Below are 17153 nucleotides of genomic sequence, written 5' to 3' on the forward strand. Positions count from 1 at the left end.
CAGATAGCTTTCTGCCACTTGTTCTCTAAACTGAAACATGATGTTAACCAGCTGTCATTTTCCAGCCTCCCACAGTAGCTCCATTACTACTGGGTGGGAATGTCCTTTACATCATGTAAAGTGAGTTGGGATGAAAAACATCAAAGGAACAATACAGAAAATACTGCTGATTAAATCAGTAAAAGGCCTCCATTAGACTACCTTTGCAGGACTACCACTGCTGAACCAATAAGACAATGAAAAGAATGGAACCTCCAGCAAAGTTGGGGTTTAAGTCCCCAATTGGACAAGTTATTCCCTGATGGTGTACTGTTCTATTCAGTAAAACCAGAGCCAGACGGGGCCCTGTGTGAGATGATAATAAGACCATACACTACTTACTTTGATTGACCTCTGGTTCCAAGTCTTCTTGTTGTTAGCTGTGGAAACTGTTGCCTTATTATCTGCAAAAATAAAGAACAGAGATTTGAAAAAATTGAAAAGCACATTTACTAATACTGAATATAGTCTGTTAAGACAAAAAAACAGAAAAACTACAATGTCAGCAAAATACATAGCAGGAGAAATCAGAAATAAAGCTTTTGATTTTTTCCATTAGTGAAAGAGGGGAAAGATACTTTAAAATTCAGTATAATTGCATTAACTACCACTATTTTTAAAAAAGACTTTCAGAAGTTACATTTCCTTAAAAATCTAAGATCAATTCTGCCTCTAAACTAATGAGGATTATGCTTAGAATTGGCCTACTATTTATTATGTCAGTTTGTGGGATCAACAAACTTGGTTTTGCTGCAAGCAGAAGAAACTTGCCTTTTGAGAGTTTTGGAGGCCACGGTTCTTTAAAGACTCGCACAGTCGTGCCATTAAACACTGCTTTTTCTAAAAGATGATTCCCTGAAAAGATTTTGGTATTTGACAGGGGCACAACTTCTACCAGGGAAGAATCACTGTTGTAAAGACAGATATCTCATAATCAATTTATCCTCTATGGAAAACAAGCGCATCTCAGAAACAGCAGGGTATTATCAAAAATCTGGACTCCAGTCTGTCAGCAAAGATCAAGAAAGCATTGTTACTGTAAACCAAAACTTTTTTAGTGCCAGATGAATTTGAGGAAATGGATTAATGAATGTCGATTGTGCCTTCATTAATCAGAGCCTCTGTCAGGCAGGCAAGTACTGATGAAAATGCTCTGCTGCAGTTGCTGGAAAGGAGGAGTTCAGCACCTCGCAGGATTGCACCTGATTCTTGGTGTGGTCTGCAGGAGGAGGAAAATTCTTCTGGCAGAACAGTCATGCAAGAAAGACTGCAGTAAGCCTTGAAGATTCACTTGCAATAGGAATTGCTTCCTTTTAAAATTTATAGTCTATTTTGTTTTCATTATGTATATTGCTAAATGCTTCCTCTTTGGGATGGACAACAACTACTGCTAAAGGAACACAGGCATACAAGACAGAATATAACTGCTTAACTAGAAGAAAATGTCAATTAAAATTGATTAAATAATATAGATTTTTTTTTCTCCATTAGCCATTTTGCCACCATGATAAATATTTAATCCTGATTGATGACTGAAAGCTCTGGAACACGTATTTAGATCAAAAGGTGTTATATAAATAAAGACATTACAGTGTCACACATTTGACCATTTCTTCAGTATTTATTTTTCTTTTTTAGCAAATATACAATCATCTTCCCTTTGTATCACGTAAAAATTGACCTGTGTTGGTTTCCAAGAGCTTTGCACAACACGGCTGGTGTCAAAAATGCAGCATAGACTCAGAGTCGCTAGGTTGTTCAGCTTTAATTTCTGGAGCAAAACTTCAGCAAACAGTAAAACACTTTTGTGGAGCTGTGAAAGTTCAGCCTAGCTGTTTGATAAATGAGCAGACAGGCAAGCAGCCCTTCTTTCTTTTTTTGTATGGATTCAATGAAGCCTGCCTAAAGAACACCACATGCTGTTCCAGCTACTGATCTAACATTCCGCAACATCTCAGCCTTCCAAATTCCCTTTAATTACACATTAATCCCACCCCTCTCTCTTTCATTTTCTGCAGACAGGGTTGGGGGCTCCACAAGGCTGTGGGAAAAAAGGCAGTGTTGAAAAACTACTTTCTGAGGATGATTTTCTGGGGCTAGGGGATTTCTTTAATTTCTTCTTTTCTGGTGGCAGTTGTCATTTAGAAAACACCATTCCTCTCCAAAAGTTGACTTTACAGCAGTAGACTCAAAAGTAAATCTTAACATTAGAGATACTTTTACCATTTTTTATCTTTCGGAACAACATGAACTCATATTAGTTTCAAGTCTTTCTAGTGGTGATGAAGTGTTACAATGCACACTGTAAATGCCACTTTATGAACCATATGCCATGGGAGTTCCTAGGATTTAAATAAATCAGCCAATTTCCACATACCAGGGCAGAGATGATCAGGAAAAGAGAAGAATAATGGAGTAGTTGATCAGATGATCTCTCTCTTTTCTTTGTTTCTTTTTTAAATCAAGTGCATTTTAAACAATGAGATACACCTTTCAGAATACAGCTGAAAAGTATGCATCACTGAAAATATTCTTTACCAATAATTTACAAAAAAGAAAAAAAAAGCATATTCTAGCAAACCTTCAAAAAAAGTCAGGCATCTTTGATCTAATGCTGCATGTGCAAAATATGTATAACATGGCATACTTATGCTTGGGTGCTCATACACATGAGCGTGTGTATTTGTGTTTGGAATAAAACAAGTCAAGTACCAAATGAACTCGTTGTTCATATAAATATTTATATTCAGCTACTTTATGTGAATCCCTGTGCAATGATACTGCCAAAGACAGTGAGATTTTCCCCAAAGGAGAGAAGCAGCCAGATCAGGCAGGACAAAGTGGAGTACACCATGTGCTGAAATCAGTGAAAAAAGCAGAGGGTCCAAAAGATTGATTTTTAAGGCATACTTTCATCTTGAAAAGTCACCCTATAAAATACATCATTGTGTTTCATGTTTAACTTTTAAAGAACAACGGAGAAAATTAGTCAGATTTACAGCTGGGTGGGGAAGGAAGGGAGTTTCTAATTGTCGAACATGAAAATTCAGGTTCAGATCCAAAAACCGAATCGGATCATTTTCCTTTCATCACTGCAGTGAGGTTGTGCAAGCAAACGAATCAAGACCAGATCACGCAGTTTGAGCTGCTTTCTGAATGGAGCCCAGTCCCCGTTCTCTCAGCGGCGCTGGCTTCTCAACAGAAGCAGTGGTAAAAAGATCTCATGGGTGGTATCCAAGGGTATTTTGGAGTGAACGGGCCTTTTACCATTGTCCTTCAATGGAACTGAAATTTCGTCTCATAGTTCTCCAAAGTGACTACAAGTCCAGTTGCCCTATGAGACCTGCTGAGTAAAAGGGTACAGGTTTTACATTTTCCAAGTAAAATTCCACCTAAATTATGTGGCAGTTTTGACTGGTAGGCATTATTTTATGCTACTTGGCTTTTTCGTTTTGAGACAGATGTAGATGAGGAGTTTAATATGCAAATAACTTCTGTCCCTCCTACATTAACCTCAGAAACCAATGATCCTTCAACTTCTTTCTCAGTTACTAAACTTTAGTTGTATGCTCTCTCTCTTTCCTCTGTGCCCTGCTCAAGATCTCATCTTGCCTTCTGCCTATAGAAGATATTGTATGGCTTTCTTGATTTTAAAAAATTATTAACTGCCTTGTCTTTTTGCAACTCAAAAATTCTTTTTAGTGATTGCCTGCCATGTTCATAAGAGCCAGATAGAAGTCAATACATTATACAACAACATACCTATAGTTTACATCTTTCCAGGGACTAGTACATCCAAATCAACATTTGTTTAACCCTTTTGCAGACAATCTTGACACATGGTTTTAGGAAGGCCTCTGCAGGTGGAACATAAGGAGATCTTTATCTTTCTGACAGGTAGTAACTTTTCCCCTCCAAATGTACGGGGCAGATAAAGTGAATGCAGGAAAGAAAAGTCTTCTCTTATCATTCTCTCACACTGAGATTACAATGCCGGTGGTTCAACATATATCGCACAGATCTTGGAGCTAACATGATTTTTAGCCTTTTTTTCCTTTTTAAACCTAGCAGTGGTGTCTGAATAAACTTAAATTAAATATCTAATTATTTGTCTTTTGGGTCATTTTAAAAATAATTCAATAAAAATTAAATAAGTTACTTGAGCATCCATGCAAAACACAGAAAACTTTATGAGCAACGACTAGAAAAACGCACTTCGTCTGCACAACATATTAACCTTAGGCATGGCGAATGGCAGGAGCTGCTCTGTTACTTGACAGTGGCTGCAAAGGTGCGTTCCTTCATCTTGATTACTGCCAGCTGTGATTTCTGTCACTGCATCTCTCCTCACATCTCCAGTACTGTGACATTCCAGCACAAGCAGAGCCAGCCCCAGCATTAAAATGAGGAATGAATTGTCTAGTCTGTCTTCATCCCTGCACTGTGACCCATTGCTCCTCACTGCATTCACTATCAAACTGTGAATTTTATGTTTCACAATAATTCCATCTAAATTATTCTATGATATGAGATGCCAAAACAAATTGGGTAAAAAAAAAATATATATCTTATAAAGCATCTTATGTGTCTGCCTTCATGCAAGCAAATAAGGATGTAAGAGATCAAAGAGATATGGAAACTTCTGCAGTCATTTTTAAATCCCATCCTGTATCAAAATGTTAAATTTTGCTCTTGAGACAATAGGCAGAGAATGTTAGAAGTCTTTTCCCTGGAATAATTTAAATTGCTGCTTTTCAAAAGGCATGTTTGTTTTGTTAGTGCATCTGATCTAGAGGGATGTTATTCTTCATGACTCTTGTTCCTTTCTATTTGAAATAATTCCAGTCGTGCTTCTAGAACTTCCCAGAGTAAAGAAATAAAATCAGATTAGGTTGGAATCCAGAATTTGCACTCTGCCAGAATGAGAAATGGATTTCAGGCTCTGGGCTCTGTAGCACTGGGATGTTCTAGAGAGATTCTACATAGAGTGGAATAAACTCCTCTGATAACAATTCTTCATAACAGGGCCTGACTCTATTTAACTCAGGTTTCAAGTCCCATATCTAGAGGGCAGGTTTTTCTTTTACCAAGTCAGGTACAGAAGATCTGTGTTTATTTACCAAATTCTTTTGTAGTGTTTCAGTGTTAAACTTCTTTGCTGTAACAGCAGGAAAGAAACCATTGATGCCAAATATAGCTATACTCCCACCCAGCTATGCTTTCCTTCACTGCTGTGAAACACAAACAACACTGACATCCTCAGTCTTGCAAGATAAGTGTCGGATTTTTACACTCATTCATCTTTGGCCTGGTACTGCTCCTGCTGGGTCATTCTGGGGTTTCCCCGTCTGCTTCAGTGCTTTTGACACTCTTGCCCTGAGACAATCTTATTATTAACACCTGTGTTAACAGGTACCTCTTGGCTCAAAGATGGCTTGGGACTGGCTTAATACCACATTACCTCGAGGAAAAGGTCAAAAAAGGTTCACGCCAAGAAACACTGACTGATAGGAAATAGCATAATCAAATTAGCCCACTACAAAATATTGTTCTTGTCCCTCAAATCCACCAAACTATGCAAAAAAAACCCCAACAACAACAACAAATACAAAAACCAAACCAAACAAAAAACAAAAACACAAAAACAAAACAAAAAACCCAAACAAAACAAAACCAACAACGACAAACCGACAACAAACAACAGAGAAAAGGTGTGATTGTGTCTATACTCTCTCTACTTCTTGGTTGCCTCCTTGCATGGCCCAGGAGAAAAGACTACAGTATACATGTCCTGTATTCTTTACCCCAGATCTGTTGCCTGTTTAGATTCAATAGCCTTCTCATTTCTTTCCATTCTCTTTCATCGTTTTGTAGAACAGGACATGGTCTACCTATAGGATAGGATCTTGTTTCTAGCACTGATACATCTCTATGGATCCTGCAAAGCAAGTCGGAAAAGCCTGCTGGCATTTTCTCTAAATGCATGTGCCCATTTCTGCCTGCTGTGGAGATTAGACTCAATGAGGAACTCCAACTGAACTGGACATTTTAGCCAAGCTTCTGAGACCTCTCCTCAAATTCATCTATGCACAACAATATTCTCCTTCAGCAGCAATTCTGGCCAGATGGAATTCAGCCTAAGGCATGATCAAACAGATTACTGCATCCCAACAAAGCCGCAAACACCGAATGCTTTGACTCAGATGCTTAGCTGAGCTGCGGCCGCTTTTGGTGCTGACTTGCTGAAGCCAAGCAGATCTAAAACCCTGCACAACTCCCCCCGCTCTATACTGGTGCCAGCACACTTAGTGCCATCACCCAGCATATCTGTGGGAAAAGGCTGAGCGCCAGGATCCCTGCACTCTGGCAGCCCCTGTGCTGTAAGAACAGCCTCTGGGACGTTGTTGACAAGGCATGAGGTAAAGCAGCCCAGAGGCCGCTCTACTTCATGCCGAAGACCCAACTAGAAGCCAGATGCTTGACGTGGCAAAGCTAGTAAACATCCCTTTGCTAGAGGGCAAAGCTTTGGGAAAGGAAAAGTCACTCCAAAGAAACTGAGGTGTTCTTGCTGGTTTTCTTACTCCCCAAGCTCAAGGAGAAAAAGGCAATAGTCAGCAACCTGCAATAACACAAAGGAACAGTGAAGCAGAGCCAAGGGGGCAAAGATCTTTCTAACTACATCGTAGGATCCCCATTCTCCACACCAGTGTGACTACTTGCTTCCGCAGTGTTGCGGTGTTAACTTGTGTTATTGTGGCCTCCTCAGAGGAGCTTGTCCCAGAAGATGCTGAATCGGGAAGAAAAGTCATACTGGTGTTAACGGTCCTTCAGTCAGGAGCCTTAGCTGTTAAAAAGAGATGAAGAAAAACCAGGGACTGTTCAGATAGTGCTGACAGACTGACAGGGCCCTTCAATGCAATAACAGAAACCACATCCTCAGCTTTAGATTGATTTTTCCCCAGTTCTTATTTTCTTTTATATATTGACTAGGAAAAAAAAAATCTAAGAAAAAAACCATCCCGTACATTGGAATTGTTAACAATAAAACAAGTGCAGTTTTAGTCTATGAGAAGAGACCACTAAAAGCAAATTTGGCTTTGCTATGCTGGTTACTATTGAGGCTATTTAGGAGCAAATTGAGAGTAAAGGAAAAAACACATCTTCAGAACTATCTTCTTACGCACAGCAGGCAATTTCCAGATGTGCGCATTTCAATACAGAGACAAATCAGAATGCAATCACATCACGATGTCATTATCAAAGAGGTTTCCAAAAGGGTACTTGTCTCTCCTTTTAAAACATTAAATATATACAGTATGACAGCATGAAACTGTAAAACCTATTTATGCTAATCACGCTTGGAGGAACAGTCCTGCTGGCAAAACTTCTGGGCATAGAGACAGTGCATAGTGATAAAAGAGGACGCTGGCTGGTACAGCGTGTACTTCTCTGGAGCAAAGCAAACTCTGAAAAAAAAAATCAACACACTTTTCTGCTGTTATAACTGTGCCTCGGTCCACTTTTTGGAAATGGTCTGCAAATATTGGTTAAGAATGTAAAAGATCTTTTTTCCCACCAGTATTACAAATCTATTGTGGACTCTACCCTTCTTTATTTAGTGAAATAAATCTATTGGAATCTAATTTTCACTTACAGCAAAGCCGGTGAGGGAGCAACAAAGAGGCTCTAAAACCTGTATGAGGCTGCATCCATGCTAAACCTCTTTATGCTGCCAGAGTGATGTGAAGGGACCTCAGGCTGGGGGTGAACCACCCTGCAAAGTGTCAGCCTCTTTCGTTTTCCTTTTCAAATATTAATTTATTATTGCTTGTCAAAAGACATGGCAGGAAAGCACCAAAAGAAAAAAAAACAAAAGAAGAAAATATTTAACCTCCAGGGGGCATATGGGAGTTGTGGGAAGAACGCTGCATAAGGATGCAAAAGAGGTTGCACCACGGGAAACTAAGTGTTCATGAGAGAGATGGCAGGGTGTGGGAGGTGACTTAGCACTGCACAGTAAATTTCAAGCAGTGAACTGAGGACGTGGAGGATAAGGGATATCGGCACAGAAGAGGAGAATCACGTCTTCAAGAGGCTTGATTAAGAAAAAAAGGTTCATATAGGGTCACAAGAGAAACAAGAACAAAAATCAGTGTTGGAAATAAAAATGAAAGAGAAGCTCAAGGACGTGCAACCCAGCTCAAGAGCTGATTGACATGCTACAGCTAGGAGAGAACCCACCCACATGCAATAGCTACTGAGGGGGTTGGAAATGCTCAAAGCATTCCTGCTTTTTGATTCAGTGAAGTCCCAGATGCAGAATGATTGAGATTTTGCAACTAAACCCAGTGAGAATGAGTCAGTGCCTTCATCGACCATAATTCTTAGCTCAGTGTATTAATTATCGCTGACATTTTATGTTAACATGTTGCTCAGAAAACAAACAAAACAAAAACAACCAAAACCACCAACAACAAAACACCAACACCTGCTCAGCCCTCTCTGCTGCAGGCAGTGGCAGAACTTCCACGTGGAAACACCTTAAACTGCTCCCCAAGTCCATAAGGTCCCAGAGCAAAGCCCAAGGTTTTTGCAGCACAGGGCTGAGGGGCACAAGGTCACTGTCTTTTTTAAGTGACCCCAGCAGCAGGGCTCTCACTCCTTTCTGCCTGAAGACTAATTCACAATCTAAACACGTTCACTGCGAGAACGTGAACATTCTCAGCTTTTTCTCATATGGAACATCTTATTGTTAGCAACTCAGTGACATACCTGCCCTTCCTCACTGTACTTCCCTGCCTGGTTGCATGGAACTTTTTGACTTATTCTTCTTCACTTTTGAGTGAAATCATGTTCCCATTGAAGATAATATGCTTTGCTGCCTGCAGTAAGAGCAGAAGTTTAACACTGGAGTCTCCAGTTGCTGATGCTGAGCTGTAGCCAGCAAATACAAGGCCCTCCCTAGTCACTGTTTGATTAAAATGTTTGGGTAAAAGAGTGTTTGGTCCTGTCTTCTGCGGGGAAAAAAAAAAAAGTTCTGTAATAACAGACTAGGTAGCATAGCTATTAACAGATTGGCAAATGCTAGTATAGACAAAACTGCCTGTAATTTTCACATACATTAATTTGGTGAGTAAAGCACTAAAATCTTGACTAATATATTGAAGCTACAGCTCACTTTGTCAAATAAGAATATATCACATTAATAACCATATTAGAGTCTTCCTTATTTTATATGTGGCTTATGAGTATAGGTTGTTTTTTTAAAGGTGTTTATTTATGCAGTAATTATGTTATTTCCTCTTCTTGTTACTTTTGTTGCTATTAGCCCAGTTTCCTCAGGAAACAGTCAATGTGATATCTCTGTTAATCTCTCCAGCCCATAGAGCAATTTTTGTTTCACTAATCCAATATTACCAAATGCCTGAGGTCCAATCCGTGTCCTAGAAGTTTAATAGAAAACAGTGGCTGAAGAATGGGGAGAACACATTGATGTTCACGCTGAGGACAAGACAGGGAAGAAAGCTCAGGCTTCAGCTGAGCCATTTGGCACTGACTGGACAACCATGAGTGTGGGGCAACCAGTTAACACTTCTATTGCTCTGAACCAGCCACCCCATGTGCTGCTTCTTGTCCAGCTGTCAGCATGGAGGGAGGAGACAAACAAATAGACAGACAGACATGAGAAAATCTAAAAACAAAGTAGAAGGAAGGTGCAGCAGATATTTGAGAAAACTGAAAGAAGCAAGACCTTGATGCAGTGATTGGGCCCTAGAAATAATTGAATGTACTGCAGGGAAACATGGAGGTATTATATAAGATTTAGGTAAAGCTGTGGATTTAGGGAACATAGGAATTGGTAGGAAACAAGATCCATTAGTTCAGCTGTTCATGGACAACTTGTCTGTTCTTCCTGCCACACTCTGTTGTGGATATGTTTGCCTTACATCAGGTTTAAGAAGTACACATGGGCTGAAGCGCTGTCTACAAAACCTTCATCTGGACAGATCACTTTCAGGCAAATATCATGTCTCCAGAGGCATCTTTAAAAGTGAAATCAACACTGTTCTGTTAATTGGGATGTAACCGAGTATCTAACAATACATTCAGATGTTACTTATTACAGATTGGTTTAATGTGCTGAACTCCACGTCTCTTTCTAAAAACTACCAGTCTGTTAAAGAAAAAGCCTAAACATTTAACATTGCCCACAGAGCTAAAGTTCAAAGATGAATCATAAATTCAATGTGATCTATTGAAAGGCGAACTGTCTACAATTTCACAGAACAACTAACCCCTTTCTCTGGAGCAGATGACAGCTGCAGGGCTCTTGATGATTCCCAAAGAGGACAAACATGTCCGGGGCCTCTGTTTCAGCAGCTAAGCATGGAAGCCCTCAAATAGCACCTGTTTCACTGCACTGCCTCCAAGGCATTTATGCAACACACGTGGCTAATATGGTATTTAAGTCACACGATAACAAGCCTGTTGGCTAAAACTTTGTCTGTGCACTGCCTGCTCCTAAGGAGAAGGTGACTGCAAGCTACTGATTGAATGAAGCGGGCGTCTGCCTCACCAATCTTCACGACTGTGCAGCACATTTTCTTAGCAATAACAGATTGGACAGAAACACTGGGGTCTGCTCTGGGTTCTGCAGATGCAGAAGCCTCTTCTGCTTCAATATTTGTGCTGGTGTTGTCTGAGGTTCCTGGACACACCTGTGCAGAAGCTTCAGTTCCCAGATCCAAAAGTAATGGCCACATGAAGCACTGGTTTGGGACAGTACTATGAGGATTTTGTATGGGTTCCTCTCCCCAAAAGGAGAAAACAAGATTTGTGCTTCAGAACTTTATTGCAACCAGGTGGAAAACACTTGGAACACAGCACATGAAAAACACATTGGAACGCTTTGATTTTTGGATGGAAGACACTGTACCTGTCCTGCTAGGTCAAGGTACTCCTACAGATGAACAGATGTGTGTATGTGGGGCAGAGGGAGAAGGAGGATGGAGTAATATACAGGGTAACAAGACTGCTGCATACTGAAATTTGGTTAAATCCCTGGAAAATTTATGTTCTGATGAAATAATTTCAGAATATTTACACCTTACAATTTATAGAATTTTTTTTGTAGCAGAAAAAGTAGCACTGTGTAAATTTTACCCAAGTTCCAAATATATTAGCCTGCATTAAATCTGTTTCTTGTTCTCTCTATTCCTAAATTACATGTTTCCACTATACTTACCACTTGATAGCCATAATATATAGAATGAATGATTGCTTTCACACTTATGCAGTATATTTAAACAGAAACCTAATGGAATCAACTGAGCTATGCAGATCTTTAAGACACAACAAACACAGTAATGTTACAACATGGTACATTTCAGTTGCCTTGCAAAGCTGCCTACATGAAGATGCACTATAGAAAAAGACATGTCATTAAATACATTCTTTTCCTTCACCTACTCTTTACACAGGCACTTAGAAACATTTTTTCCTTCTCAGAACACCCAGCACTTCTACAGAATGAGTGTTGCAAAAACTAGAAGAGAATAGCTTGCAAGACAATTGACTTCCGATTCATGCCTGCAAGCATTTCAAAAACAGTGGCAAACTGCACTTTTTTTTTCCACAGCCTACAAGTTGTAAAGACCTGTGACACATTCTAGAGTCAAATTTCAGCTTTAAATGAAAAAATTAAAAATATCATCCTATTTTTAGCTGGGAGGTAAACATCACCTGACCAACAAATCCAAAATAAGAACTTTATGCAACATCCTAGCCAGCCATTAATGTCTGCTAGTGAGGTATAGCACAAGACCTTCACTGCTCACATCTGGACAAGGCACAGCTGCATCTGTGCTAAGAGTGCATCTCCACTGTGAGTCTGGACTTAACCGTAGGGGCCCTTACTAGAGCTGAACTGGAAAGCAGAGGCACAAGGAATCATTGTACAAAGATAACCTGGCAACCTGTATCTGCTGTGCCACACAAATGCCCTTAGGTGCTTCCTCAGCTTTCACACCAGGAAACGTTGTACTCCAATGTGCAAATTTGTCAGTGTAGAGTGATATTGTCAATTCAGGGATCTCCGTACCATGCTTACAAGAATGGCACAGACAAGCCTCAGAATTAAGTGACTGATATTTTGCCCTTCTATTTAAGAAAAAAATATATTTGCTAAAGCAATGCAGGTCACAATACAGATGTGTTTACACTGGCTTGTATTCAATTTCCAAGCTGCCAATGTTGTATACCATGTCACCGTCCACTAGGCTGGACACTGAAGTCATCAAAACTTTTAGTGTATTCTGGAGCTTAGTCATGATCAGAAATTATTCCAGTCTTCTAAATACTTAAAATCTCAGCCTTTGCCCAAAAACTTGAATACATAGGACTTTCCAGTCATATAGCTCTAACTCCAATGGTAAATGATTATTTAGTTTTTTTCAATAATCCAAATTCACCTGAACTGGGTGAGAGCTCAAGGCATCAAACTGCTGTTTGGACTCACCTTCCCAAAGCTGGCGGCATTAACAGGTTGCGTGTCATTTTTCTCACAGAAGTCCAAGTAATGCATGTAGAGAGCGCTTCGAGGAATGCAGACACCTTCTGCAATCTCATAGTTTTCCTCCAGCCTTAAAAAGCAAATATCAGAGAGAACTGCAAGTATGTTGGATGTCCTCTATGGTAAGCAGTGTGCAAAGATACATCTTTAAAATTAAACATTCTAGCTATTACTTGTCAACTAAATTTTCTCTGCTTTGTTCCTCAGTGCTCCTTTCATACTTCCATACTGGTTACTTGCTTCATTTCATTCATGCTTGCTGTTAAAAACATAGGCTGTGAGTTCTCAGGCAAGTAGAGATTAGCACAAAGGGATATTGGTCTTTGACCACGCTCCAAAGTGCTATTTTTAGGAAAAAATACGCTAGTAATCTCTTATACCCTAAAAGCATGCTGCAGTAAACAAATATATGTACAACTATGAAACAACATTCACTGAGGCAAAGCATTCTCTCATTCTTTACAGAACAGGCCACCTTTGGTTCATGACACATTTTTCACTCCTGGTCACCTGCAAAATTCCTTACCTTGAGGAAGCAGATGTGGCTAAAGCAATTTATTTGCAAGTCCTGAAGAGTGTGCACAATATCATATCTGTATAATGGTTTCTTGCTATTGTCGATGGACAAAGTGAAAAAAAAAAGAGTCCATGATCTGAACACAATGCCAAATAAAATTGTGACATAACATCCTCCTTTGCCTTGAAGAAACTATTATCATTCATTCACACAGGCAAACACACAACTATAAAATTTTAAATTATGCATCAAATATATGAATAGGCATATGCTTCACCTTTAAAATTTGAAGCTGGGTTCATTATAAATCTGTAGGTTAGAAGAAGCATTCCTTTGAAATAACATTTTTATGATTGCTGATCCAACGATGTCCAAGACGTATTTACATATACACTTAACTTGAAACCATAATTAATCTTGTCATCCATGGTGTTACTCATATGCTTATAGTTACATGTGTGCTTGTCTGCCTTGCTGGCTAGGAGAAGAAAGTGGGTGCAACTTCCTCTTAAATATATTAGAAAATCAATACATATTCTCAGAAAACTCAGATTTTACTGTAAGTAACTCCCTGTAATTTGATAGTTGTAGGACACCTTCCAAATATCTAGTTTTGCTCCTTCATTGCCTTTTTCAGGACCTACGTACCTTCCATTTCAGTTCTCGTGATCATTTGCGACTGCAAACTATTTTAATAAGATATCCGGCTGGGTGAATGGAATCAGTTTGTATGGGCAACATCTATTCTTCCTTGGTTTCTACAGAAATATCATCACGGCATCTTTCCTCAAATTCATAGCGCTTTAACAAAACCTCCTTTCAAAACCTGGAGAGTTCGTTTGTATACTATAGCTGCTAATTGGAATGTCAGCTTCCGTGACCAAGACAGGACAGAAAGAAAAGCAGTTAATTATTTCTGTTCATATCTGATGAATTTTTCTCTTTTCCTCCTCTCTTTCACAGAGAGTCATTAGTCTGACACCGAACAATGCTCCATTATACCTGAACTTTTTTTTTTAATGATCAAAACCCCATCTTGCTCCACTTCTTTTATTTTCCTGTCTTTTATTTAACAACTTTATCATATTTTGAATTCAGCTTCATTCTACAGTATTGTGGAAAGATAATGAACTCAATCTTCTACCTAACAAATCATTATCAGAAATAATATATATATAACTTTTTAAATGTCCTAATAAAGCCATGTGAAATCCAGTAGTTCACAATGAGACCTTTTGTGCCACTACAGTATAGCAATAAAACACCTAATCCTTCCACAGGAATGACAATTTTCTCTGTCCCTATTACTATTTCCCTCTTTGTACACTTATATACTTCTAGATTAAATGAGATTATTCTATAGCAGAACCAGGTCTGTAGTGTTGTTACAGACTTGTTTTTAGAAATGAAGGCAACAGAACAACTGTGATGTTACCATCGCTAATCACATAAAGGATTCTAGAACAGATTAATTTTGATGCATTATAACAATTTTTGAGAAACTATTAATCTGGGGAGAATGTTACCTAGCAATGATTTACCTTCCTCTTTTTTACTTCTTTTTACAAATGTTGCAGAAAATAGAATAGTTTTGTTGATTTTAGTTTCACAATACTGTTATTATTCGGAGCACCTACACTGTAAGCCACGAAACAGCATGGAATTAGGCTGTCTATGCTTTGAATAATTCTGTGTTTGGAGAAGCAGGCACACACACCTCCCAAACTGAGGTAAAACCAAGTTTCACACTTACAATTTGGTTGACCAGTTCACCACTGAAATAATCACTGATGTTTTAGAGCCAGGTATTTAGCAGGCTTTAGTTTTACAGATGATAATGAACACAGGAACAGGGGATAAGCACAGGATACTAGATATTGGTGTATTCGTGCCTTAACAGTTACGTTCAAGCTCACATAGTTTCCCCAATTACGATGTATTTGGAAGTAATACTACATTTACGAGACCTTTCACTTCATTTTGTGTCATCAACAAACCAAAACAAAAATATCATTCCTGTTTCCAGGAAAAGGATGGCAGTCATCTAGACACTTTTCCTGACATCTTCAGCTATTTCTTCCTCCTCCTCCTCATTTATAGTGTTTAATGTACTTCGCCTTTGGAGAGGCAGAAGCATTAAGGATAGATCCCCGTGGGATTGATGTTGTTCAATCTTTTCAGCAAGATGCCAGACAAGGAATAACTAATAAAGTTGATGGCAAAATGAACCATTTGACAAAATTTACTTATTTCCCTTGTGTCTCGCTTTGCTTTCCCTAATACTTTTTTCCTCTTCTTTTTCCTTGCTACTGACATTTCCTCTGTTTCTGTTCTCCAACACTCCATTGCCTTCATTAGCTGTAAATGATAGTAGCATCTAACAGTAAAAACGTGACCAGCTTTAACTTGGCAGACAGCAGACACTGCAGACAATTGTGGTACTTCCATTTACCAGCACAAGACAAGTTTGGTTCTGTGTCCTGAAATCTGGTCAATAATTTGCTCCACCACTTCCACCTCTGGAAACTGGCCCAGAGATTCCTGTAAGAGACACATGCTTAGCCAAGGCATATTCAGGTAAATTTAGTCTTTTTTGCCTGTGCGAAATCTTGGAGCAGGCAAAACTGCCAAACACTTAATGCTACAGGAATTGCTCAGTGCAACATTTGTGCAGTGCTGACCACAGTATTTTACAAACCCAGGGGTTGGTAGGTGTTACCACAGCAAAAATTACCTGATGCTGCTGTGTCTGGCTCTCCAGAAGAGTGAAAACTCAACATCTTCACTCAAAGCAAGCTCACTACTTCAGCAATTTGACAGTAACTTTTGGGCTTGTAATTTTATTTAGTATATCAAACCCAGTAGTACAGTTTCTCTGGGACATACCAATTCAAAGCTGCAGTACATAGACTGAAAAGCATACAGAAACCACCATAAAACAGTTCTATGGTATGGCTACAAAGCTGGGAAACTTTCACCTACAGGTCTATTAATAAACGAGCCAATCGTATAATTCAGTTTAACATCAGCTAAATAAGTTAAACTTGAAAACTTCATTGCTTTCTGTTCCCTCGTGTATTTTTGGGTGGAAAATAGAACAGAGGAAATTGCAGGCGGTCCAAAAGACTCAAAGGGGACAATGTCTGACCTACCTAAATGTGTAAGAAACATGACACAGCAGACAGGTAGTGAGCCAGTACACTAGCAAGGGGGAAGAGAAGATAACATGAGCAGCCTTTTCAGAATCAAAAATTCTACGATTCTCTTGCAAACACTGCTGAATGAGCATTAGCGTGCACACTGCATTCCAGCAGGGCTCAATATCCTGGGAGTTTAGGGATTTACTAACCTTTATGACCAAGGAAGCTTGAAAGTATTTGGCAGAAGACTGTTTACAGTATTTGCATGTGTTCTGTTGAGAACAGTATCATTGGCATGTTCTAATTAACTCTGACTTCTTGGCTATTACGTTATTTGCTTCTCTGGAAGACTCTTAACTGACTCTACTGCAAAACAAACACTGTTCTAAACTTGGGACTGGTAACCCCCACCTCCTATTTTATTTTAGCTAGATAGTTACTTGTTATCCTGTTTGAAGTGTGTTGAAGTTGTATGGGTGAATAATGGAAAACAATAAAATACTTCTATGACATTTCGCTATTATTTTAATAATTTTCTCTTGATCTGTAGACACTCCCTTTATTCACTTTTCTTGAATTTCTGAAAAACAGCACTTTAGTGATACAAATAGTTACAAAGAACCAATAATTCAAGATTAAATGCCTTTATTTATATTTTCCCAACTCATTATTTGCACTGGAAGTTTCTGCAAGTTTCTTCAAGGCAGAACACTGAATACTTGCAGCAACCTATTCTAAATCAACCCACAGGTGTGAATTTTTTAAAATCTAAAATTTAAATTATCAGCTTTAAAAAAGAAATACAGACAAAATAATCCAAATATCTTTATGTGTATTTCACAGAATTTCACAGAGTAAAATTTACTGAATTAATTATTCTTTGCTG

General features: G+C 38.9%; 1 protein-coding gene across 1 annotated transcript in view; it reads right to left on the minus strand.

Annotated features, from left to right (window-relative positions):
• RFX4 (regulatory factor X4) overlaps window positions 1-17153 on the minus strand; it is a 97531-nt gene that overhangs the window by 49997 nt on the left and 30381 nt on the right. The window contains exons 4-5 of the mRNA XM_065640953.1: window positions 12557-12680; window positions 382-443 (exon numbers count right to left, since the gene is read on the minus strand). Coding sequence (XP_065497025.1) covers window positions 382-443; window positions 12557-12680 — 186 coding nt within the window. The remainder of the gene's footprint in view (window positions 1-381; window positions 444-12556; window positions 12681-17153) is intronic.

This window comes from Caloenas nicobarica, chromosome 1 (assembly GCF_036013445.1).
Source record: "Caloenas nicobarica isolate bCalNic1 chromosome 1, bCalNic1.hap1, whole genome shotgun sequence".
NCBI lineage: Eukaryota > Metazoa > Chordata > Aves > Columbiformes > Columbidae > Caloenas > Caloenas nicobarica.